Genomic DNA, 27202 nt, shown 5'->3' with positions numbered 1-27202 from the left:
CTCAAGGCGCCAGGCAGCGCTAGCCGAGCGCCGCGGCGAGGGCCTCCCATTGGTGGGGGGGGTGCACCACGCATGCGCCGTGGCGCCGCCCCAGCCCTCCTCGCTCTAGCTCTCTCTCTCTGTGTCAGTCAGTCATGGAGCGGCTGCCTCGAGCCGCGGCGGAGACGGAGGTAGCAGCAGCGGCAGCCAAGGGAGGCGGCGCGGGCTGCGCGCGCGCTGCGGAGAGCGGCGTCTCGCGCCGGCGGGCGCAGTGACAGCGCGAGCCCAGGATTCCGCCTTGTGCCCGCAGCAGGAGCCGCCGCCGCCTGCGATGCTCAGTGAGTGGCCCCAGGGCGGAGCGCGCGAGCAGGCTGCCCCGTGCAGCGCGCCCGGCAGCCGTCCCGGGCCCTGGGAGGGAGAGGGAGGCAGGCCTGGGCTGGGGGGGCGGCGCACACCGCGCCGGGGATGCAGCTGTGCCCGCCTGCAAGGGGACGGGAACCAGCTGCCTCGCCTCCCCTCCCTGCAGCGGTGTAGCCCCAGCAACAGGGAGCGGGATGAGGATCCTCCCTGACCCTGCCTCCCCATCCGCTTCTCCTTTGCTCCCTCTTGCTTTTTATCTCTTTCCTCCCCAGCTTCCTGATTCCCCCCGGCGGCTGCTGCCTTCTCTGCCCGTGGTTTCCCCCGTTCTGTGCTCTGCACTGATTTTATTAGGCTGGGAGGGGGACTATCGAACTGATTCTGCCCTGAAAAGTGACCCTGTAAAGATGGCCCCCTGGGACTCCTTGATTATTGTGTCTCAGTGATTCTAGGTTACAAGAGTTCAGCTTACATGTAGCAAAACCATAACTTTTGTAGTCACCACCCCTACAACCAGAGTCTGGGATCTGAAGATCAAGCTGGGGCTTTCCCGTTAATTTCATCAGAGCCAGCACTAAAGGCCCTGCAGGCCCAGTTCTGCCCTCAGTGACACCTGTGCAGCCCTACTAAAGGCTAATCAGGTTGCCCAGGTGGCACTGCAGGCAAAAGTTGGTCTACAGAATCTCATGCTGTTGATGATGCACAAGCAGGAAAACACCCAGCTTCATTCCCAGGTTGTAGGGCTGGGAGTTATGAATGACTTTATACTGAGCACATTTGATTTGGGCTCAGTGAGACATAGGGAACCACAAATTCCCACTCTTACAGAGTTGCCTTCCAAAATACAACTGCAGTGTAAAAACCAAGCTTTTCTTATGTGTTACAAATAAATCCTTAATGTGTTAAAAATTCAGGATTTATTAACATTCTTTTAATGCTTATGCAATGAAAAATTGATTTTCACTTTCTGGTCTTCATGTGCTTGCTCAGTGGTGTTTTGTTTGGGTTACAAACATTGTAAAGGAAAATTATTATTTAAAAATACTGTTTCAGTTGGGAGGGGGGAAATTCATGGAAATGGGTCTGTTGCTCTAACTTTGTTTTTACAAAACCTAATTTTGAAGTAAGATTTGACCCCACCGCTTCACGTTAAGGAAGGCAGGGATGTATTAGAATTTGAAAGGCGAGGGTGATCTGTTGTGGGTGGAAATAAAATAGATCATGCTCGTGTGGAACACAGGAAATAAGGCACACAAAGCTTGCCATTGAATCTCATTCTTGAAACTTCCTTCATGGGGTTGTTCAAGCTTATTCTATGGATTGTGCCCAAAATGCAGGTCTAGTGTAAATGGACACAACTCCACTAAAACCACTGTCTCCTCTATTTCTGAACCCAAACTCCACTGTTGGGTAAAGGTATAATCTACTGCAGGTAGTTAAATTATATTGTCAAGGTCCAGACTCCACAGAAACATTTGACACCTCAATAACAATAATGATAATAAGTAAATAAAAAGATTTCATGGTCTGTTCCAAAGCATCTGATGATCCGGATTTGGCCCACAGTCTGCCTGCTGACTACCTCTGCTTACTGTTTCTACCATCTGGAATGCTTCTCCTATTTTGCTGCATCTCGTTAAATCTCCATTTCAGCTTACAATGTATCTTGTCTCACGTACCTGGACCTCTGTTTCTCTAACTATAAATGGGGGCACTTAAGTAAAATTTGAGCAAAAATTTAGAATTTGTAAAAACAAGTTTTTACAGAACCCTAAGACTAGTAGAAGTAGTGCCATGAAATAATAATTTTATTTTTAATTCGACTGGAAGCAGTAGCTTTTAACCAATTAAACATTTCCCTGCATTATTTGTGACCCAAACATTGAAGTACTGAGAAGTTGAGAGAGAACAAGAGTAAACAAAAGTGGAATTGCTAAGCAGCATAAAGTAGTTAATTAGATTCTTTAACTTCAGTTCTCAGTTGTCAGTGACACAGGCAGAAATATTGGAAATAATTATTTTTTTTTAGCGGAGTCCATTTACTTCTATAAAGTGTTCTGGGATTACAGTTTATATGAAAGGCCCCATACAGAAATGAAGTTTTGCTATACTGCACGTGGACTCCAATTTTGGTGCCTCTCAGTAACAGAACATTGACCTGACAGCGAGGGCTCAATTTGGGGGTAAAAGGCAGTGATATTCTGCCTACAATTCAATGCCTGACACACCACTCACCATAGAATCTGCAGATGTTCAAAATATGATCACAGGTGCTCAGTTGAGCTGGTCAGGTTTGACTCTTCATATGGAGGCTTGGATACACAGTTCTCAACAAAGGCAAAGGCCCTAGCTCCTGCAGTCATGTGATGAGTTCAAAATCTAAGCTGGCTTCTGAAAAGTTGTTACTAGCCCTTTAGTATGCGAAGAAAAGCTTGAAAACATGGACGGAGCATAACAGCATTAGGGTCTGCCTGAGTCTGCAGGCAGCTTCCAGAAGGAGAAGCAACAACCATTGTAGTCAGGGAAGATGCCCTTGGCCCCACACTAACCACCAAATCAGACTAGGTTCCTGTTGCTCTGGGGAAGGGGAGCTTGGCTTGGGTTTTATGGGATTGGCACCCCCTTTGGGGCCGAGGTATCCTCTGGGCTCCTGGCTTCTCAAAAAAAAAAAAAAAGTAGCGTTGTTTTTCCACCTGCCACCCCCTCATGACACCAAAGCAAGATGATTTAATTCTGTGTAGACTGTGCAGCGCTTCATAACATGATCTGTCCTCTCCTTTCTTTCTTATTTTGATCAGCAGTACATGAGTTAACAATATTGACCTATTATCCCTGGGCACTTACATTGATGCCCCATTAAAAAGAATCAGGTAGCTCAGACCTCTGAGTGATTTTCAGACTCACTTTGTGCAGACTCAGGCATTTCACATTTTAAAAGCTTTCTCCACAATCAGGAGAGAAAAAGACTAAGTGAAAGTTGAGATTTTGGAGAACAAGATGGCAGATGGGGGGGGGGAGAATCTGGGCCTCTGACCTGGTGTGATCTGGCCTAATTTGAACCCTGCTGACAGCATTCTGAAGGGCTGATTTCTTATGCTTATTTTGATATACTCTGCAATGGCCATCAAACTCACAGTATCTTTAGGAATATTGTTTTTGGCGCTTTGGGGCTTTTCTTCCTGTGTCTTTTACTGCAGATAATTTCCCTGCTTCCATTATAACTCTCTCTTTTGTACTGAGGAGTCAGGTCCGATAGCGAGTGGAAGAGCTGAGCTGCAGAGAGCTGGAGCAAAAATAGCTTTCCAGGAAAGAGGCCTTATTGGACCGCCATAGCACCTGTAGCAGGAATGTCAGGCATTGGCAATGTTTTAGGGGATTTGCTCAGTAGTAAACCATCTAAGCAGTTCCTGTTGGGTGACAAGAATTAAACAAAAGTGGAATTGCTAAGCAGCATAAGTAGTTAATTAGATTCTTTAAATTCAGTTCTCAGTTGCCTGTGTTACCTATTTGGTAACTTTAAAGCAGCCTTTATCTACAGAAAAAAAATATCTTCTTAGGAGATGTCATTCCTAGTGTCAATCCCAGTCCCGTTGCGGGCAAGGGAGAGAGTGAAGGGGAGTAAGTGTTTTCCTGCAAATGTATAGAGCCCTGCAAATTCAGAGATATTCACGGCTATTCATGGACCATTTTTGCAGATCAGATGTGGATACAAATTTTGTATCCACGCAGGGTTCTACAAATATAAAAAGCTAGGGTTTCCTGTTACCCCCAAAGCTCTGAAAAGTCCAAGCCTAAACGAGTTTCCAGTAACTGATCTGTATCGCAAGTCCTAATCTAATTGGTCTAATATCCCTAAAATGCCCAATCCCTGTATATGAGGATTTGAGAGCCCTATTTAAACTCGTCTTTCTCCCTTGCCTCAAACTTACCCTCTTCTCCATTAGTCACCTGCTTGATTCAGCAATCGCTGGTGAGGACTGACCTCTGTTCCCCTGCAGCCCTTATGGCATTACCATTTTATAGGATCTGCTGGAGTTCGACACCTCTATGCCTCTCACTCATTACAGGCTTATTGTGAGTCACCTGTATAAGGGAGCTGTGTCCGAATGTGTGAGCACCTCTCCTTGATGCAGCTTCATGTTAGTTTTGGTAATGAAAAATAAGGCTGCGATTAAAGCAAAAAAACAGGACTCTGATGGTTATGGGTTCTATTTTATATTGAACCACTGGTGTGGGGCTGGTATACACACAGTTTGTGCAATGATTTAACTAAATCAGTTTAGAAACATATGTAGTTAAATCAGTGCAATGCCCTTTTGTAGATGCACATATTTTGGATTAAGAGTGGTATTGTGATTTAGTTTAAGTTGGTTTAAAAAAATTGTAAAATAACTCAGTTTAAGGTACTCCATAATCTGAAATAAGAGCCTTTACAAGAGGGGGTTTCACAGATTTAATTAAATCTGTTTCTAAACTGATTTAGTTAAATTTGTGCACAGAGTATGCATCGATAAGGCCCTAGTGTGAGCTTGGGTGAGGCACTTATACATCAGTTATACTAGCTGCAGTATTGAATAAAATACGGGACTGCAACAAAACAGATTCTGAATCTGATTTAAGCTTCTCTGGGTGGGAGTTAGGATTTGGAGTTCTCTGCATTCACTTTTTTGTTGACTTGAATAGAATCCTATTATACCTCTCCCTTCTGCAGAGAAATATTAAAGATATTAGCAGAACTTACATTGATTTATATGATTTTATTAGCTCTTTTGAGTGGAGGAAGCTGGTTGAATCATACAATTTCTTCATTTTTTTTTTAATTGAAAAACGCACTTGTTTGTGGCCCCCCACAATTGACTCACTTAGGTGAACAGATGGAAAACTTTTTAAACTTGTCCCCAGAGCAAATTTGGCTTTGTAATAGCACATGTCTCTTAAAATTCCACTATTGCTAAAATTTCATATCCACACCCACTTGGTACTTCAAGAAGAGCTAATTGTTTTAACTGCTCCTGTAAACTGTAAAATGTGTGTGAGTATTAACAAAAGCTAAGCAACTGTCATGCTTTTTAAAAAGCTGTTAAAATCCTCTTGTTCTGTTTTGGGAAGAGACATCCTTAAAACTAATGTTGCCTGTCTGAGAACTGATGTACCTCATAAAACATAGTTGCTCAAACCATTAGTATTTATGCTAAATAAATGCAGGTCTTTTTGTAGTGGGAATGGGGACCTAGGGTAGAGAGGTAGGAAGCAGTCTTAATGTTGAAGTTCTTTAGCTCGTTCTGCCAGTAGAAGAAAATTAGCACTAATCCATATTTAATAAACCGTATGTCCATGTTTGGTGTTTATTTCACTTAAAACTCTTAAACATCCCTAAATGTCTGAATAGAATCTATGACTTTTTGACTAAGTGTCATTAGTGGGCAAGGGGGATTCAAGTAACATCTGACCAATGTTCCATTTGTCACAAACTATAGGCTGATGCAAGTAGCATCAGACTCATTCTTTTATGGAGCTATGACACTTTTAGAAAATGTTTGCAAAAGTCATTGACATTATTGTAAATAATTTCTAATTAACTTGTATTGCTTCTTTTTGTATAAGGATTGCCCAAAAAGATGTGTGGGAAAGAGGTGGCTGGATGGGGGGGGAGGCAAGGGAGAGAAGGGTGCAGGAAGTTCTGCTTCTTACCTTTGAAGTACACCTCTACCTCGATATAACGCTGTCCTTGGGAGCCAAAAAAATCTTACCGCGTTATAGGTGAAACCGCGTTATATTGAACTTGCTTTGATCCACCGGAGTGCACAGCCCTGCCCCCCTGGAGCACTGTTTACCGCGTTATATCCGAATTCATGTTATATCGGGTCGCATTATATAGGGGTAGAGGTGTAATAGGAATGTTAACTGTGGTCTTCCCGGGTTTTGCTGGAGGACCTCCTGGAAGTCCCAGAAGTTGTTTAATGTTAGCTCTTGCCTCTTAAACTTCCTTTAAAAAAAGTTTTGAGTTGTATGATTAAAAATCTGTTCCCTTCTTTGCTGATCAACTTTCATTCGTGTGATGATGTAATTTCACTGGTTTTACAGTCATCAGAGTCTTTTAAGGCTGAACAGGACCTGAATTTGTAATGTGAAAAAGCAAGTAGGAGAAACATGCCTTTCAGGCCCTTCTTTTACATCACAATGAAAAAGGGGGTGAGGGAAAGGCACAACCCAATTTAAAAAACAAACTTTACAAGTTACTTTTGCTACCTTATAATGGATGTTCTTTTAGCTAAATAAAATCTTTTGGCTAACCACTACCGTTTTCTCTTACTCTTTCAGTGTCTAGTTATGCTGAGGTATTGGGAGATGAGCACTTAAGGGTATCTCTCGGTATCTAAAGAATCTGCCTTTGTGGTTTCTAGTATAATGGAAGTGTTGAGCCATTTGTTTTCAGTCAGGTTTAATGCAGATACTATGTTTATGGAAAAAGATACATAACCCACCTGTAAACCATATTTTTATGCACCATCTTTTTTTTTTTTTTGGAGGTCATGAAACGCGTACGCACAGAACAGATTCAGATGGCAGTGTCCTGCTACCTCAAGCGCCGTCAGTATGTGGACTCGGAAGGTCCCCTAAAACAAGGGCTGAGGCTGTGTCAGACTGCTGAAGAGATGGCAGCTAATCTCACAGGTAAATTTTTCATGCATACTTATGGGAGGAGTAGTGGAAAATACCTAGTTTCTATATAGTAACTTTTATTTTCAGAGGGAATTTTTCAAATACTAAATTGGGAGGAGTTACAAACAGTAGTGGGGAAAATAAAATATAAAGGGGCCTAGACCAGAAACGTGGTCAGAAGAATAATAAGATTAATGATAGAGAAAAAGTAAGCTAATTAATCTGGGCAAATATTCTGAAACACCCATTTATGCTCTGTGGGAAGGAGAAACCTGGCGAGTACTGATGGTGAAAAAACCTAAGGGTGAAATTGGGTATGAATAAGAAAAGCCAGTACAACTTTGTGTTGCAGAAGCACAGAATCTTATGAAATAAAAATAACAGGAACTGTTTCTTTCTCTGGCTAGTAGTTATCATGTATTTTTGAAAGACCCTTCCACATCCCTCAAAAGAACCCTGTAATGGCTGGAATGGAAAGTGTTTACATGCATTCTCTCTCCCTTTCCCTTCTAAGAGCTCCTGGATCTCTGCTACGTTGTCTGCTCCACATATCCCCCTCCGCCCCAGGAACATGTTTGTTTGTTTTTTCAAACCATGTCTTTGGCACTCTTCGCTGTAGAACCTGAAGGGGAGGGACACAACGGTCCACAAATATTGCAAGAATGTAAACACCAAAGGGTGGGGTGGGGGTTATAATGAGGGATGAAACTCATGTTTAAAGGTAAAAGAAAATATAGGCTGAATGTTCGGTGGGAGGAGGAGAAGTTTTCTGTCGGTGAGATCTCAGCCTGTGGCAGCCTCCCAAGGGGAGTGGTATACCCTCTGTTTCTTGTGACACATACAGCTTGCCTGGACAAAATACTAGTTACTGTACAATCCTGCATTGGCAGGGAGATGGACTAGAAGATGATAAAATAGATCTTTTCCATTTCTAGAATAGACCCACCACAATACCAAAGCAGAGTGTAACATGCTATGGGTAAATGGCAGGTTCAACTCTTTATAGACCTAAGAGAAATGATAATTGGTGCTTCTTTACGGCTTTTCATCTTCAAACCATTTTCAGACAATAGCTATAGCAGGGTTATAGTGGATCACAAATTGAATATGAGTCAACAATGTGATGCAGTTGCAAAAAGGGCTAATATGATTCTGGGTATATTAACAGGAGTGTTGTATGTAAGATACAGGGTGGTAATTGTCCCGCTCTGCTCAGCACTGGTAAGGCTTCAGCTGGTGTACTGTGTCCAGTTCTGGGCGCCACATTTTAGGAAAGGTGTGGAGAAACTAGAGAAAGTCCAGAAGAGGGCAACAAAAATGATAAAAGATTTTGAAAACCTGACCTATGAGGAAAGGTTAAAAAACCTGGTCATATTTAGCCTTGAGAAAAGAAGACCGAGGGTTGATAAGCCTTCAGTTATGTTAAGGACTGTTAGAAGAGGTTGGTGATTAATTGTTCTCCATGGCTGCTGAAGATAGGACAAGAAGTAATGAGCTTAATCTGCAGCAAGGGAGATTTGGGTTAGATGTTAGGAAAAACTTTATAACTATAAGGATAGTTAAGATCTGGAATAGGCTTCCAAGGGAGGCTGTGGAATCCCCATCATTGGAGGTTTTTAAGAACAGGTTGGACAAACATCTGTCAGGGATGGTCTAGGTTTACTTGATCCTGCCTCAGTACAGGGGGCTGGATTTGATGACATCTCAAGGTCTCTTTCAGTCCTCCATTTCTATGATTCTATTTAATCTTCACAACAAACCTGTGAAGTATTATTCTCATTTTAAATGGGATGCAACTAAAGTAAAAAGATGAAGTGATTTTGCTGAAGGCTGCAGTGGAGAAGAAGGAGGCAGTGTAATAATGGGATTAGGACTCGGGAGCCATAATCTCAGTGGCATAAAGTATGACAGTAGATGCTGGTGGGATTATGTTGGTGTATGCAAATCTTACTATTTTGCATACAGATAAAAACCTAATTTAGATAAGAGAGTATGAATACCTGTATGTTTTTAACTGACCACCAAACACTGTAAATAAATTTATATTCATTAGTGTGTATCCTCCTGCCAGTTCAAGGATTTTGTTGCTGGTGATCCAGAATGCAGTCATCAGTTTTCATTAGATCCCAAACTCAGGGCAGTCAGCGGTCATTTGTTGAGATGGTCACTATTAGTTCATTTCAGACATGTTCAGTGGGAGCACAACGTGCATAAGTTATAGTTCTCCAGATGAGAGTGAACCTCTGGAAAGTTCTTTCTTCGTGACTTAAAACAAATATAAAAATGGAAACTGGGCTGATCCAGACTATGGAGGTTGGATGGTCTTCCTGCAACATATCCTGACTGTGGAGGTTGCCTTGGTCTTGAAGACTGATAACTAGACTAACACCTGGCTACAATAAAAAAGCCTGTGTTGAAATACTCTTGGAATAACTATTTTCATCACTTTTCCTAAAAATCTCCTGCTGACTCCCTCACAAAACCCACCCTTGCTATTCCTGTTCAGCTGTTTCCCTGATTGTTTTCGCCATATTGTTTTCTAAACAACAATCCTTTCATTTAATTCTCTGGGTCATTTACTTCCTATTCTTGCCTGTCTCCTGTACTATGGTTTCTGTTCTTTCTAGATATATTTCATATTCTTTATTTGATTTATATGCTTTTCCTTTTCTTTCCTATACTGGCACTTACTTTTTCCTTCTTCCTTCAGAATTGCTTTACCTCAACCCATCCCAAATGTTTGATATGGTCACTATATCTCTCTAGCTATTTGTCTGTTTTAGGGCCTTCACTGCAGCATACAAACTGGGGAGCAGAACTTCCTCCCAGCTCATCTTCTGCCCTTTATGGGACCAGAAGCATAATGCACCAGTAGCGCAAGTGAACCTGCAGCAGGTTTTTCTAATATACACATATACCTGTGGGTGAGGTAAATTGATAACTTTCTAACAGACCAGTAGAAGTGTGAGAGTAGCCATCCTGTGTGTATCAGCTGAAGAGAACACTTTTGTTAGCCAAAATAGAACACTACAAGGGAGATCATCATTTCAGCTAGGATAGTTCCTTTCAATCTATTAGCAGGTCACATAACTGGCTCCATTTACAGGAATTGAAATCAGGAAACAGATGTTATCAATCGATGCTCTCATGGTCAATGGAGAGGGTGGGAGGGAAACTGTCCATGGTAGAACTGAAAGAAATGTATATACGCCCAAAATCTCTCTCTTTCTTTCAGAAGGAAAATACACCTGAAAACAGCTCTCCCTGCTCCAGAGGAGTTTTTAGGGAGTGATTGAGTTCTTGATTCCTGTGTAAAATGTCAGAAGCGGAAGAACTAGAATTCTAACTGCTTATAATTGGCTCATGATATGTAGTATCTGGTTACTGTTTGCATGATGGCAATGAGCATAACTGCCCGATTAGCCTTTTCCCGAGTTAATTACTCAAAGGTAACACCCTTCTGTCTTACACGTAAGGTGATCTTAGTTTTGAAAAGTAAGTCAGTTACACAGGGCTAAGGGGAGATTTAGTGGTACTCAGTAGAGTGCACCTGTGTGGTATGGGTAGAGTGGCAGATCACTCCCATTACCTATGGGAATGTCAAAATCAGGACCTATTGCCAAAGGTAGTGCCGGGGAAACGGGAACATCCTAAAAGAGCTGACGCTAAATCTTTTCTTTAACCCTGTATAGAGATTTTATTACGGAATAGCCATATTTGTGTACATGGGTGAGTCGCATAAATGGCAAGCTCTTGTGATTGGGTCTGCTACTGTTTGGGCTGTTCAGATGACTGATGCAGCTGACTTTGTAAACTGCTGTGCAATGGTATTTTAGGTTAACGTGAGCAAAGTTTGTATATTATAGTTCTAATAGAGAATGTTGACTTTGTTGAGCCATAAGTCCAAGCACTAACAGAGAAGCTGAACTGTAGGCATTAAGTGAGCCTAAAAACTTCGTCTTTTAGAAGTAGAAAAACGTATTTGAAGTCATTCAATAAATATATAGTTTTTTTTCCTTTTTACATCACCTCTAAGATTTTATGCAGCACAGCATGCCTTCAGAACCTTACTGTTTGCTTCTGCATGGAATTCCTACCAGTTCTGAATTTCCAAAGTAGCTGGGTTATGGAAAAACAATCTTCCAACAGGGTTTAGATTTGTGTATTTAGGAAATAGGGGATTTGGGAGGGGTGGGATATTGTTATCCATGTAACTTCACTAGCACTGAGTTTGTTCACAGTGGGGGCTGCAGTTTTGCAGCTATCTTTATGCTCCTGCAGTTGAATTGAGCTCAGCCCTGGGAACCTGTAAACATGACCACTGCATTTCCCTAAGCTGATGTAAGATATGCCTACTCATTATAAAGCAGGGGTAAGGGTAATGCTAGGGTATATGTGAATCTTGGCTCAACGCGATCTTCATTTCTTTCCAGTGCGACACAATAGGGGTAAGCTGGAGACTGGCCTTTCTCTCTTCAGCATGTGGAAACTGGCAACTTTGTTTATAGGCTTCCAGGCCTGTAATAACTGAGTCTTATGAACGCTAGAGAGCAAGAGGGGGACCAGGATGAGGATTAGGAATAAAGAGACTTGAGAAAGAAATTGTGGGGTTTGGATTGAAAACAGATGGGAAGAAGGAGAGGATGTAGGAGAGTATAAACATGGATAAAAGAAGAGGAGTGAAGGAAAGAGGGAATGATAAAATTCATCAGAAGAGAGAAAAAGTATAGTAAAAAGAAAAAACAGGTGAGAAGGAAGAGCAAAAGAATCAAGACATTATTACAAATTTTAAAATTTACATTTTGACATTCAAAATTTAATAGTGTACAGATGTAGTCTGCTTAGAGTGTCACAGAGAGTTGTGTATAGGTTTAGGAGGTGGAAGATTTTGGTTTTCCTTCCTCTGATGGGGATCCCTTTTTTGAATACTTCAAAGCTATCTTTACCAGAGTTAATATTGATCTTTCTGAAAAACAATGTAATACCTATTTTATGGCCATGGCATGTATTTGTCAAAACAAAACTCCATTGGAAAGGTAGTCACAAGCACCAGTACAAGGTTTTTTCCTTCCCTCCTGCAAATTACTCAGTATTTTGTATCATGTAGGCTGGTCAAAAGATACTGCCCAGATCAGTTGGTGGATACAGCTTTGCTATAACATGCGGTCCACAGCAACATGAGAGCATAAGGATACATTCTGATAAAAACTAGGTGTTTGAAGAAGTAAAGGTATGAATTTGTGGGCACTGATTCTTTAGTGGGATTTCTAGACACTGCTGTAATGCAGATAAACCCTATACTCAAGAAATCTGATAATCTGATTTAATATCCCCAATTGTAGAATTCAGATTCTCTGGGAATTCCTCACTTCATGTGATAGATTCATTTGAGAGAGAAACACAAGTTTGTTTCAATAAAAATGATTTATTTTAGCACACACAGGGTTGTAGGATTGTGCTGAATTATCTAGTGGCAATCTAAAGGGATCTGTGACAATGTTTAGACAGAGAACTTTGTGCTTTATTTGAAAGTTAAACAGTGGGTAACTATTGTTTCTTGTCAGGCTTTCAGTACTGTACTTAATGTGTACAACCTTTGTCCTTTTCCATTTTCCCTAATTTATGTAACTTTGGATTAATAGTTTGTCAGATGCCCTATGAGACAGTATCTAATGCTTTGCAGTACATGGCCCACATTCATCCTGAAATGTTCTCTTTGGTTGCATTTTGCTCAATTTTATGTTCTGAATTTTGACACTTTCAGATACAAATACCCTTGGATTCTAATTCTTTTTTTATTCTCCCAGTCCAATCTGAATCTGGTTGTGCCAACGTAGTGTCTGCAGCTCCCTGCCTGGCAGAGCCACAGCAATATGAAGTGCAGTTTGGACGATTACGCAGTTTTCTCACAGGTAAGCAGCTGTGGGAGGAGGATAGAAGATTCTGGACAGGCAGTATACGTTTTTAATTTTGTATAGTGTACAGTGCTAGCTCAAAGTCTTTAAAATTCTTTTTTGAATGGGTGACTCTATGTCCAAGAGACCTAAATCTGAAGTCCTGTAGCTTCAGTGAGTAAAGGGACTCCACCACTTACCTTTAAAAACAGGTAAAACAAATTAACATTTAAGATTACTGCAACTGAAAGGTTAGAGAAAGAAATATTTATCTTTTTCAGTATGTTTACTCTGTGCATTTGACTGCACTTTGTGCATAATCAGTTTTGCTGTTTCCCTTCTCAGCCGGTCAGTTTACCCTTCATGTTTGCGTGGATCTTATATTTAAGTTAGGATTAATATTCCTGCTGGAGTTGAGGCAGGTTAGTTGGGAAGATTCTCATCACAGTATATAATATAGCTGGTCTGTAGACTTATCGTGACCATCAGTAATGCAATGGTATCAAACTACTGCATGCTTTTATGATTTGAGGGTGGAGATAGTATTGAAAAGTGTGGACATTCTTTTCAGGATTGCAGGTAAACCTCATGTATTAGATGCGGGGTGCAGTTTTCTTAGCATCTTCTTGCTTGAGGCTCATAGGTGCCCTTTAAGACAGCCTTCAAGGCTCCAACTGTCAGCTGCTTTCCCCTTTTCTATCCCCTTCTGTTTTGGTTTTGATCTTACCTGCTTGATCCCCTTCTGACTTGAACTTTAACCTACTTTCGTATCTGCATCTATGATGTGTAACCTGCAGCCAGACAGCCAAATTAAGCTCACCAAGGGCTTGCTGCCTGCCGTCTCTGTCTCCACTGGCACTGAAAAGCTGTTGTTGCACATTTCTCAGCAGTGCATTCCTGTAGGGCTCCTGCAGGTCCCATTCTCTCCCACCCCCATTCCTGCCAACTTGTAGCCTCTTCTCCAGTGAGGTCCTGCTCCTCTCAGCACTTCTGAGGCATGGGAATGGAACAGAGCACCATCTGGCAGCTTGGGTGTTCAGAGTGTGCAAAGCACTAATTGGTTGTCCATGACCTAGGAGAGAAGGGAGAAAGAATGCAGAGGGGGGAGAGGCTTACAAAAGGAGACAGAGGCAAAATGGCAGGATGGAAAGGAAAAAGTGTTGGAAGAATACTTAGGTTCTTTTCCATTGTCTTTTCTCATTGATTTGAAAGGAAAAAGAGAAAATGTCATCTGGGAAGGCAAGAGGCAGAGAGAAATGGGAATAAAGAAATAAAAAGGGATGAAAAAGACCCACCTTTAATGACAGGTTTCAGAGTAGCAGCCGTGTTAGTCTGTATCCGCAAAAAGAACAGGAGTACTTGTGGCACCTTAGAGACTAACAAATTTATTAGAGCATAAGCTTTCGTGGGCTACAACGAAAGCTTATGCTCTAATAAATTTGTTAGTCTCTAAGGTGCCACAAGTACTCCTGTTCTTTTTACCCACCTTTAAGGCTTTTAAAATATATTTTGTTTCATTCATCTGAATGCATCATACACAAATGTTGAGGCTTGAGCTGCTGGTAAATCGCTGTTGTGGCCCTGTATGCTTCCACTGCTTGTGTGGCACTGCTCGGCATGCTACAGCTCCCTGCAGCCACTTGAACCCGGGAGGAAAACAGCCCCAAGAAGCTGGCTTAAAAAGGGGTGGACTTGTTACACAGCTAGTCTCTTCAAGGTACAGTGTATCCCAATCAGGTGTACATTACACTGTGTTCTGGAAATTACTGTTGGGATGTTTTGGCTAAAGAGAGAAGAGCAGGGACAGAAATAAAACTGTGAAGCACAGCGTGTTGCAGTACGTTTTCAAAATAAACTGAGAGTATGTTCCTCTTCCTTCATTTGCGAATCAATTCCATGCATTTCAAAGCACCAAATGCAAGTTGTACTGGAGCTGGGAAAACCACTCGGTACAGGCCCAAATAAAGTGGGTAAATAATTCTGTGTTAAACATTACGGAGGTATGGTGTACAAATATATTTTTTAACATATCCTAATTTTAAAGTGCAATCATTTCAGTACATAGAGCATTTAAAATAGGAAAATTTTCTTCTAAATTCATAAAAGAAATTCCAGCTGTCATGTTGTTTATGGTGTGTATTTTAATAAATGGACCTTAATGAAATGTGCTGTTAGTAACAGAAGTAAGCTATTTCAAACTGAATTTTATGTTGACAGTCTCCCTCTTGCTGAGCTGAAAATGTATTTTAGATCAGAGATGCAATAGATTCTCTATCCCCCCTTTAGGGACACCAAGTATTTATTTAGAAACACCAACAGAAGGCTAGACATTTGTCCTCTAACGCCATTGAAGGCAGCTTGAATAAATTGTCTTGATTTATGTTTCTAGCAGAAAATAGATTGAGAGAAACCATAATGCTTGTTGTTGTGTTTTGATTTAGATTCAGATTCCCAGCACAGCCATGAAGTGATGCCTCTTCTGTATCCCCTTTTCGTCTACCTCCATCTTAACATGGTCCAAAATGGCCTAAAGAGCACAGTGGACAGTTTCTACAGTCGCTTCCATGGGATGTTCATGCAGAATGCCAGCCAGAAGGATATCATTGAGCAGTTGCAGACTACCCTGACTATTCAAGACATCCTGTCCAACTTCAAGCTCCGGGCATTTCTGGACAACAAGTATGTTATCCGCCTTCAAGAAGACAGCTACAACTACCTTCTCCGCTACCTCCAAAGTGACAACAACAATGCTCTTTGCAAGGTTCTCACCTTGCACATTCACCTGGATGTGCAGCCTGCCAAGAGGACGGACTACCAGTTATATGCCAGTGGCAGCTCCTCACGCAACGAGAGCAATGGCCTGGAAACGACAGACATGCCTGCTTCCATACTGCAGAATGAGGCAGCGCTGGATTTACTGCAGGACAGCATTAAACGAGTCAAGGATGGGCCTCCTTCACTAACCACCATATGTTTCTATGCCTTCTATAACACAGAGCAGTTGCTGAACGCAGCAGAGATCTCGCCGGATAGCAAGCTGCTTGCTGCTGGGTTTGATAATTCTTGTGTAAAGCTGTGGAGCTTGCGATCCAGGAAGTTAAAATCTGAGCCCCATCTTGTAGACGTGTCCAGAATCCGCCTGGCTTGTGACATGGTGGATGAGGAGGTCTGAATATCCTTATTTTTCACCCTATATGTTTTGGAATGTGTGTAGACTATTTATATAAGAAAGGCTAAAAGAAATGTTTTCTAACTTGGATGTGGGGATAGGGCTTCATGGAACGGGAGAGGAACTATAAGGGCATTGAAAAGCTGAATGACCTTGAATCTGCTCCACCCAAATATGAAAGTCTTATGAGCTACTGCCATCCCTCTCGTCTCCTGCAGCAGCCCTTAATGCAGACAGCTGTGGGAGGATTTTATGTGGACAAGCTCAGGCAGCAGCCTGCCAGTCCTAGCTGCTTTTTTCCTGCTCCCTCTGTACTTGGCTCAGCCACTAGAACAGGGGTGAGCAAACTTTTTGGCGTGAGGGCCACATCTGGGAGGGGAAATTGCATGCAGGGCCATGAATGTAGGGCTAGGACAGGGGGTGCAGTGTGCAGGAAGGGGCTCAGGGCAAGGGGTTGGGGCGGAGAAGGGGTGCGGGGTGTACGAGGGGACTCAGGGGTGGGGGTGCGGAGTGCGGGAGGGGGCTCAGGGCAGGGGTGCAAGGAGGGGTGCGGAGTGTGGGAGGAGGCTCAGGGCAGAGGTGCAAGGAGGGGTGCGGAGTGTGGGAGGAGGCTCAGGGTAGGGGTTTGGGGGCTCAGGGCAGGGGGTTGGGGTGCAGGAGGGGTTCGGATGTGGGCTCCGGCCCAGCACCGCTTACCTGGAGCAGCTCCAGGGTGGCAGCGGCGCGCACCAGGGCAGGCTCCCTGCCTGCCCTGACCCCGTGCCGCTCCGGCACCACATCCCTGCGGGGGGTGGGCAGAAGGCTCCGCATGCTGCCCTTGCCTGCGGGTACTTCCCCCAAAGCTCCCATTGGCCATGGTTCCCTGTTCCCGGCCAATGGGAGCTGCGGGGGGCGGTGCCTGCAGGCGAGGGCAGTGCACGGAGCCCTCTTCCACTCCTCTCCCAGGGGCCGCAGGGACGTGGTGGTGGCCGCGTCCGGGAGCAGTGCGGGGCCCGTGGCGCCCTGGGGGTGGCAATCCCACGGGCTGGATCTGGCCTGTGGGCCATAGTTTGCCCACCCCTGCACTAGAACATATGCAGCCTGGCACCGTTGAACCGCTAGTGGAGGCCCAACCCCAGAAGCACGTAGCCGTCCTGTGAGTGAGAGAGTGAGGCTGCAGGGATACCAGGAGTGAAACAAGAACAGTGAATAAGACAATACAAAGCAAAAATAACATGGAAAACAAGACAAGAAGGGGAAAAAGGAGCAGACAGAAGAGGGTAGGAGATAGAAAATGGACAGAAAAAGAAGAGAGCAGAAGGGGGCTGGGCCTGGTGTGAGGAGTCATGGAAGTGGGAGCCATGCCCATTTCTCAAACTGTCTCAAGGGAGGCTCCATTAAGGTTGAGAACCTGTGATTTAACTGATCAGTGGGTAAATGTTTAGTATAGAGAAATTATGCAGAACTGTCTATACTAAGGAAACTGCACTGTAGAAATGTAAGAGACTTGCCAGTGTATCTTTGTAATGTTTGAGAGGAGAATGATGCGTATGCCTTTGCATGCCTGGCCTTCACCCCAAGGCTTTGCTAGATGGCATCATCTAGTTTATACCACATCTCTTTTAGTTAGTGCCAATTGCCCCATTTCTGCCCTCCCATTGCAGCCACCCACGTGGCACTTTGCATTTGATTAGGAGATCAGGACTTGTGACTCTGACTTTCTTTAATCATCCTTCCAAGCAAGGCCTCCCTTATTCTTGTGCTCAGCAGCTTGCTGTGAGAATATCCTGTCGCTGCTGCTTTGCTATTTTGTGTTGCTTTTTAAAGAAAACCCAGTAGCATCTAGATAGTGAGGGACTGTTTACTTCGACATAGTAAAGAGAACTCCGAGCCCTAATTATGAGTAGGGATTGTTTTGTTAGTCATCTTGGGGCAGACTTCCAGGCAATGTGGCTCAATACGCAGTACTACTTGAGTTAACCCTTTCAGGTGGGTGTACAAATTGGTAGCTTAGGCTATCCCGAGATCAGGCTATGAACTACTTTCATCATAAGGTTCTGGGAGTCCATAGGACTTTTCACTTTGAATCAGTGCTGTGACAAATATGCAGGTCACCTCAGATTGCCTCTTGGCTTCAGGCTGCCCTATGCTATATAAATTCCCTTGTTTACATATCTAACTTCTGAATAGCAAAACACTGCCAAGTTATTTGGAGTATATATTGCTTCTTGCTAGCAAGTGTTTACATACCTTTATGTGTGTTCTGAAATGGCTTTGGAAGTCTGGGTGCAAATGGCTCTTGCTGATTATTTAACATTTGTGTCCATTGTAATATCTGCATACAAATTTAAAACAATATCTTGTCAAAAATTAGCACATGTCCAAGCAATTTCTGCCCCACCACTGACCAAAAAAAACCCAACCATCGTGGCAGCAGGACCAAATGTAGGGAAAAACCTGGATGAATACACTTCTTGCAACATGTCATAATATTGCCAAATTCTGGGCTAGAAAGAGAAGAAAATATAGAATGGAGAACCCACCAATGAGAATATGCTGCCACAGGCCTCCAGGAGCTCAAACCTGAGAACAGGCATTCAGATACAATTGGGATGGAGGCCATAAATACCTCTATAGGCAGAGTAAGAGCATTCTGGCTGGTCACAGCTGCCATGATGTGTGATAGTGAAAGGAAAGGCTATATCTGGGAGAGCTATTCATGTATAAATGATCAGTACTGTGGAAAATATACAATACACAGGATAACTTAGATAAAAAGCACCTGGGTGCTACAGCGATGGGTGCTGTAGAACAGCCTTTGATGATGCCTTACTTTGGAGATACAAGGTTTCTATATTGTCTTGTTTTTCTCCCTCCCCTCCCTTCCCCCACTCACTTACTCCAGATACTTTGGTTTTGGGGAGATTATTGCATATCCTTAGTGCCTGAAGTAATTTGCCTTCAACTTTATTTCTAATTTGCAGTAAACTAAATGACTAAATTCAGTTTCTCATGATGTAAAATTGTAAGATTGCACCAATGTTCAATAGATCATTTGCTGTAACTGCACTGGTGGTACACTATCAGGTTTTTTATACATCTCTGTGTATGAACAAAAAGAGAGGTTCAGATATTAAAATAATTCCCATAGCATGAGTGTTACAGAAGTGCAGTTGATTCTAGTTGGCACAACGCCCTAAAATTATTAGGGTCAAAAGGCTTTTAGCAGGTCTAATTTACAGGCATGAAAACAAGTTCTTTATTCAGTGTAATGCCCCAACATGCTGGTGATGTCTCATCTCTGAAGAGTACTGGAGGCTTGAGCCTGCCCTTTGGGGTAAGGCAAGTCCATTGTCTTTATAATCTCATGTGCTATAGGCTTTATATTAATATTCTCTCATTTAATTGTATACTCACAGTCCAATGTAATATGTGATTTTGCAGCTGTGCAAATAGCCTCATAATTGTCCTCTTTGCAAGGTTGCCGTGTAAGTAAGTGTCTAGGACTACATAAATCAACAGCAAAAAATGCTGCATTTTGTTCCAAGCTGTAGGAGTGGCTGCTCCTAAACTCTGATGTGAAGTCAGACTCCGCTCTACTTAAATTCTGCTCTGAAGATACTGAGTGGCAGGGGGCCTATGAGTGGAAGAGAGGGGTTAGGGTACCAGGCAGGAGGAATACTGGAGGAAGCAGCCTGAAGACTGTCCTTTAGAGCCTCTTCTCTAGCAGAGGGTAGGGGCTCTTTGACGCAAGCACCTTCCCCTGCTGTGCAGCTGTATGCAGGAATGGGGCTCCCCGCTTGAAAACCTTAGGAGCTCTGCAGGACAAGAGAGATATTGTAGGTGTCTAGGATAATCTGCTAGTGCAGGGATGGGGGTGGAAGAATGAAATGCTGCCTGGCCCCAGCATTGTTCCCACTAAAGAGCTTGAGGCCTGGCTCATTTCCTAACTGCTGCTGGGCAGAAGGGTATAGGGCTGGGTTTGGCTCTTTTTCCCAACATGTGACTGGGATGGAAGGGTTTGAGGATGACATTTTTGTCATTTTAAATAAGAACTTCAGTGATTTTTATATAAATGTCCCCAAAATTAATAAAAACAGACTGGCTCTAGGGACAATACTAAAAATAAAAAATTGCCCTGTGGGAGAAAATAGTTCTTTACTGTGTATGTGTGTGCGTGCGTTTGTGTGCGCGCACGCATGCTCATATTTACACACACACATAATCACCTCCTGTTAGTTTCAGGCAATATACCACAGCCTTAATTGTTTTCTTCCCCAAGTGTTGGTTGCCGTTTCCCTCTGTGTGCATGTATGTCTGCTGGGAACTCAGAGTCTTTGCTATTCTACCTGTCTTTCAGCCTGCTTTTTGGGTCCTTCTCAAATACCTACATCTGCTGCTCATAGCTTTTCCAAGAAGTGGCAGAGTAAAATTAAATCACCATGATTCTTGTTAGTTTAACTACTTCCCACAGAGGTATAAACAGCAGCAGTGAAACTTACCAGGGTTAAATTAATGTCACACACCAGCTGTTGTAAGAGAAAGATTTGAGCATCAGCAGGGGCACATTGAGCTCTCTGTCTGTAGACTCAGGAAGATGACACTGCACTGGTTCACATTTAAAAGGTAACCTTTGCAATCAAAAGGGCTTTAAAAATAAAAACATTTCAGTTCTGTAGAAAGTAAGTACTTTACTTGTCTGGGAAAATTTCCTACTCACCAGCGGGGAGTAGTTTTTTTTGGTTTTGTTTTGTTTTTTGTTGGTTTTTTTTTTAAGATCTCATACCAGAGATTATGACATTTGGAAAGTTCTTTTAATACTTTCTTTAAAAAATTCTTATTTTCTTTTTCTTTTTTTTCCAGACCGTATTTACAAATAATAAAATACAATTGTTAATGCATGTAGTTGGCTTGGAAAAGGGTAGTGTTTTGCATATTGAAATGTAGAGGAAACAAATTGTTCACACTGCTCTAACCTGCAGTAGTAACTGCTTTGGAAGGGATGATTGATATTCTCAATAATGCTCAGTGCTATCGTATATCCAAGAAAAGTATGTATTATCACATTTCATGTCTGGGGCAGTAATTCTGAAATATTACTAAAGGAGAATGGATTCCCCCACCCCCACAATTGATGACCGCGCAGGCCTAATTCTGTTATTGTTCTAACTGCTACAAAGAGTCAAGAGAAGAGCAACAAAAATGATAAAAGGTTTAGAAAACAAGGAAAGGTTGAAAAAACTGGGCATGTTTAGTCTTGAGAAACGAAGACCGAGGGGCGACCTGATAACAGTCTTCCAATATGTTAAGGACAGTTATACAGAGGACGGTGATCAATTGATCTCCATGTCCGCTGAAGGTAGGACGAGAAGTAATAGGCTTAATCTGCAGCAAGGAGATTTAGGTTAGATATTAGGAAAAACTTTCTAACTATAAGGGAAGTTAAGCTCTGGAATAGGCTTCCAGGGGAAAGTTGGAAGCATTTAAAAACAAGTTGGACAAACACCTGTCAGAGATGGTTTAGGTTTACTTGGTCCTGCCACAGTGCAGGGGGCTGGACTTGAGGACTTCTTGAGGTCCCTTTCAACTACAAATTTCTATGATTCTGTGAAATACTCAACTAAAATACAAAAAGGAGTGTAGAATGTTCTTTGTGGTTAGCATTTCCTGTGTGACACTGGAAACAAAGGAATGGAACTCAGTCCTCAGCCAGTGAAAGATTTGTGGTCTGTGAATATCTGGGTGCATTTTTTTGAGTACAGAAGAAGGTTACTGGAATACAAGACTGCTTCTGAGCAGAAGAGAAGTGACACATGCTTGCTGACTGTCTAGAAATCATAATTGATTGGGAGGGCATAAAACTAAAATTCTGGATTTACGCAAATTACTAAAACTGCACTGTAAAATAGGGAGCCTCAGTGGGCTTTTATTAGCAACTTTGTCAGGAAGCGTAGGGCTACAACTGATTAACATAACATGCTGCAGATTGCAAGCCCTCACCTTTAATAGGGGGGGAGGGATAGCTCAGTGGTTTGAGCATTGGCCTGCTAAAGCCAGGGTTGTGAGTTCAATCCTTGAGAGGGCCACTTAGGGATCTGGGGCAAAATCAGTACTTGGTCCTGCTAGTGAAGGCAGGGGGCTGGACTCGATGACCTTCAAGGTCCCTTCCAGTTCTAGGAGATAGGATATCTCCATTTATTTAATTTTTATTTAATTTAATTTAATATGGAGATGTGGCTTACAGACAGTGCAGGCTCCAGCAAGCAATGCTACATCCAGGGCAGAGAAGGACACTTGGCTGAAAATGGAGCTTTGCGTGTTAGAACCTGTAGTCTCTGTGCCACACCCCTATAGTAGAGATTCAGTTGCTGTAAACCATATCATGAAATTCCCGTGGGTGCTGCTTTGATGAAGGAAAGATTTGTGACTTTATTATATTTCTATTCACATCTGGGGGAGGAGGAAATGCATAGTAGCATTGCTTTCAGTTGCCCTTCATTTCTTTTAGTCTGCTGCATAATTTTTCTGCTAGGAGTCTGGGGTTTTTTTTATCCAGAGTGACATTCATTTCCAATAATGACTACACCAAAGCATCAGGTGCCAAAATATGTTTCCACACTACTGCCAAGAGCTTAGTAGAAAGTGAGTAGGAAGTTACCAAATGAGTTTAGCAAGTGTGCCAAAGGAGGAGAAATTTGGAAAAGAATACATCTTAAAATAGCTTGTCTTGCCTATTTTAATATAATCTCAGGTCTTGTCTACACAGGGCACTCAGGAAAATTAAACCAAATTAAATAAAGATGTGACTTTAGAGTGGATAACTAAACCACATTAAATTCTTGTGTGGAATTCTTATTCAGAATTGAAGTGGCCTTAACTTGGTTTATGCAGTGTTGTTGTAGCCATGTTGGTCCCCAATAAAGACATTACCTCACGCACCTTGTCTCTTTAATTCGTTTTAGTTTAATTCACTTTGGAAGTGGACTAAGATAAACCAAATTAAGGCCACTGTGATTCTGAATAAGAGCATCCCCACAGGGTTTTTAGTGTGGTTTAACTAATTCATTTTATAAATTAATTTGGATTAACTTTCCTGTGTGTCCCCATGTAGACAAACCCTGAATTTAAGGTTCCTTCAGAGATGGGAATGGGGGTATGGAAAGTGAAGATAAAACCTTGATAAAACCAAAACTCTTTCAGCATGTCTGCATAAGATCTAGCATGGAGCAAACATGCTCGAGAAGTGGACATTGCTATGTTACACAGAACGGACATCTATAACTCTACCACTAGTTCTCCCTTTTTTGGTGGTGGCAAGGGAGAGGATCCTCTGAGATCACTCGAGCCCGCTTTTCACTTGTTGCTTCCTGTTGAACAAATAAATATGCTCTTTTGTTTTCTCCACTGTCCAGGAGGAAGATGACAACAATGTAGGCACAGAAATGAAGATACTGAGAGGACATTGTGGACCGGTGTATAGCACGAGGTTCCTATCGGACAGTTCGGGACTCCTATCTTGTTCTGAGGACATGTCCATCAGATACTGGGACCTTGGAAGTTTTACAAACACTGTGTTGTACCAAGGGCATGCCTACCCTGTCTGGGATTTGGACATAAGTCCTTGGAGCCTGTACTTTGCCAGTGGTTCCCATGACCGCACAGCAAGACTCTGGTCATTCGATCGGACATACCCACTGCGAATATACGCGGGCCACTTAGCAGATGTGGACTGTGTAAAGTTTCACCCCAATTCCAACTACTTGGCTACAGGATCCACAGACAAAACTGTGCGTTTATGGAGTACTCAACAGGGGAACTCTGTGCGCCTCTTCACAGGTCACCGTGGCCCTGTGCTAGCACTTGCATTTTCTCCCAATGGTAAGTATCTGGCTTCAGCAGGAGAAGACCAGCGGTTAAAGCTGTGGGACTTGGCATCTGGCACTCTTTACAAAGAACTGAGGGGGCACACGGACAATATAACCAGCCTTACTTTTAGCCCCGACAGTAGTTTGATTGCCTCTGCATCAATGGACAATTCTATTCGGGTTTGGGACATTCGGAACACATACTGCAATGCTCCTGCAGATGGTTCTTCCAATGAACTGGTTGGTGTATATACCGGACAGATGAATAGTGTACTGAGCGTACAATTTATGGCCTGTAACCTTCTTCTGGTGACTGGAATTGCACAAGAAAATCAGGAACATTAATTTTTTTAGGGGGGTGGGTGGGTGTATTGAATGCCAGAGTCCATTACCAGCTGAGATTAAATTACTGACTGTGAAACGCTTTCTTCCTCTCTCCCATTAGCAGACATGTTCAGAATGATGCAAATATTTTTGAATGGCTTTCCCATAAAAGGACCTATACTGTTGAACAGAGAGAGAGGAAGAGGGAATGACAGAAAACTTTAACCTAGTCTGATACTGGTAGGGCAGAGGAAGAGGGGAAGAGAAAGCCTGTTGTCCAGTAGCTTGGGACAGCCAAAAGCCTAGTCCAGACAAGTGAAATTATCAACTGGACAAGCTGCTGACCTGCACTTAAATATTCTGCATTGACTGATGGGCATATCCTACCTACTATTAGCGGAGGCATGAGTGCGCTCGCATATGTGTAACTACTGGCCCAGTTGGCTTTTCTTTTTTTCTGGTATTGCAGAGGACCAGAATTTAAGACCCTTATATTAAAAGAAAATGGCTATTTACAGTAATGGTCCCAATCACTACAGCTCACAATAGCACTACTGAAGTGTTTTGGACTAATAATGTAAAAAAAATCGCCTTTTTTAGTAAGGGGAGGGAAATCTGATGTAACAGCCCATCTCTGCATTATCATTTGGGTTCAATTCTTGGCACTGCCTATGATATTTGTAACTCTTCCTGGTCCAGGAATTTGGGATTTTCCAAATCTGGTTGCACAGTGTTTTGGAGGTGAAGGGAGTAGGCGAGAATGGTAATTTGGGGCTGATTAATAACTCACCCTGGCTGGAGAAGAGTGTGAGAGCCTGATGGAACTTAACAGCAAAAACTGGGACTCCTCATAGGAAAGGGTCATGTCTGCACCTCACCAAAAATATTTCAGCAAATGGAAGTTGGCAATCTTTGGAGGATGGGAAGGGGACACAACGTGAAATGGAAAATAGTATTACTAAATTATTGTGCATACACAGAGGCAGCTTTGCCAGTGTTAGATTTTTCTCAAAATGTTGCAATATCAATTATATGAACACTTTGTGAAACAAATAGTCAACATTTAAAATCAGGATCCGAGGAGAAAGCAAGTCCTAATTTGTCATTTGGAGAGAAGATTAAATACTTCTGCTTTCTGGAAAGAGTTATTTTGTATTTTGTTTTCTATTAAAAGCATTTAGTTTAAAAAAAAAAAGCATAAGTCTCTTTGTGGGGAATTTAGGGTTGCACTGATTTGTGTGGAAGGTGAAGGCAGGTTCATTGTTTGGGTTACATCTCAATACACTTTGCAGCAAGGAGAGTTGATGCTTGTTGTTGGTTATGCTATACTAGTGCCCCATAACAGAACTAACCTTGATGGCAAGTAATAGAGTAGAACTGCCGCTAAAGGAACTCAAGTGTGGGATACCATAATTTTTCTCCTGAGATGTCTTGTCTTACACATCTCACATCCCCCTCAGTTTAAATGACCTGAAACTTAAATGTTTATAATTATTTTACATGTTTTTGAGCAGTAAAATAAGGGCATGACCAAAATGTCTTTGGAGAAAATACTGTCACTATTAAAATGCTGATTGTCTCTGATATACCCCTAAATGTTATGGACCTGTATGAGTGGGATTCCCCCTTTCAGACCAAAAACAATCTGAGGATTGAATGAATGGCTCGTGGGACAGGTAATGGAATATACAGCTCTTCGCTTTTGTCACCATTTCAAATCCAGCTCAGGTTGGTAGCAGGGTGGATTTGATTAAAATCAAATTGATTAAAATCAAATTGATTAAAATCACTAGTCAGGAAGACTCAGTTTAATCATGGTTTTCTACATAAAGTGCATTCCTGTTGGTTGTTATAACCTTAATACATATTCTTCACAACTCAGAGATAGATGTAGGTTTCATTTTTAGAAGGTACACACTATACATTTTTAAACAGCGATTTATTTTGAAAACTTTTCAGATTCGTTTTACAGCTATATCAGAAAATGAATGATTGTTTGGATATTTCATTTACCAAAGGTAAATTGGGAGGTGAACTATCTCCAATTCAACAGGTTAATCATTAACATTTGGAGGATTTTCTTGCCATGCTATATTAGGAGGAGAACATCACCAAACACACATTTACGTTGTTTAACTAAAACAACAACATTAAGTATTCTGGATTTTTTTCTTCAACAGCAAACATATAATATTTTAACAAAACAAGCATACGTCCCTCACTTCTCACATTTATCTCCAGACTTCTCCTTGTCCAGATCTATTCCGCCCCCAGCAATCTTCTATTCATTGAACTTTTTGAAACTTTGCATTTTTAGAGAGAGGTAAGGGATTGACTCTGTACACACAAATTTGCAGAGGGACAATAGAGTTCAGGTCAGTTATTTCTCACCTCTCTATATTATTTATTTATTTTAATACATTTTTGTTGTTAACAAGCATGTTACCTCCAGAAACACAAATCCACAGTTTGAGAACTGCAAAACTAAGCGTCTCTGATGGTATCTTCTAGACTGAGCACTGAGTCCCATTGGGTAGATAGAAAGATTAACCTAAAATAATGTATACAGAAGCCCCTGGAACCCCATGAGATTGAGTCCCTAATCCATGAATTATTGGAACTCATTTACAAAACTTTTCTTAAACATTACACGAATATATTGTCTCATACTATAGTATTAGAATTTATAATCCCTATTCCATGATGAAAGATATCTGAGCTATAATGTATCTTAATTAAAACTATCTTTAGATAGGTTTTTTCCTCAAAAAGCATTTTATCAAAAAAATCCAATTTTTTTAATTTTTATTTTTTTTAAATCATTGATTTTTATCCACCCTGGTTGGTAGTGACCAAAAGTTGTTACAATCTGAAAGTTGTGTGGTGCTCTGTGTGAAATTGGTAGGTTGTTTCAGTCCTTGAGTCACAGAAACTACCACTGCACCGCAGTTAGGGTGACCAGACAGCAAATG

General features: G+C 42.0%; 1 protein-coding gene across 1 annotated transcript; it reads left to right on the top strand.

The window, feature by feature from the left end:
- The first annotated feature begins 89 nt into the window (after positions 1-89).
- Positions 90-25397, top strand: TAF5L (TATA-box binding protein associated factor 5 like). Its single transcript, XM_024213826.2, has 5 exons — positions 90-317; positions 6867-7011; positions 12807-12911; positions 15335-16059; positions 23454-25397. The coding sequence occupies exons 2-5, from the start codon at positions 6870-6872 to the stop codon at positions 24249-24251; spliced, it is 1770 nt and encodes a 589-aa protein (XP_024069594.1). The 5' UTR covers positions 90-317; positions 6867-6869; the 3' UTR covers positions 24252-25397.
- Positions 25398-27202: the final 1805 nt, after the last annotated feature.

The sequence above is a fragment of the Terrapene carolina genome, unplaced genomic scaffold (assembly GCF_002925995.2).
Source record: "Terrapene carolina triunguis isolate 2854851 unplaced genomic scaffold, T_m_triunguis-2.0 Scaffold85, whole genome shotgun sequence".
Lineage (NCBI taxonomy): Eukaryota > Metazoa > Chordata > Testudines > Emydidae > Terrapene > Terrapene triunguis.
Note: the sequence above shows the minus strand (reverse complement) of the source record. Positions and strands in the feature narration are given on the sequence as shown.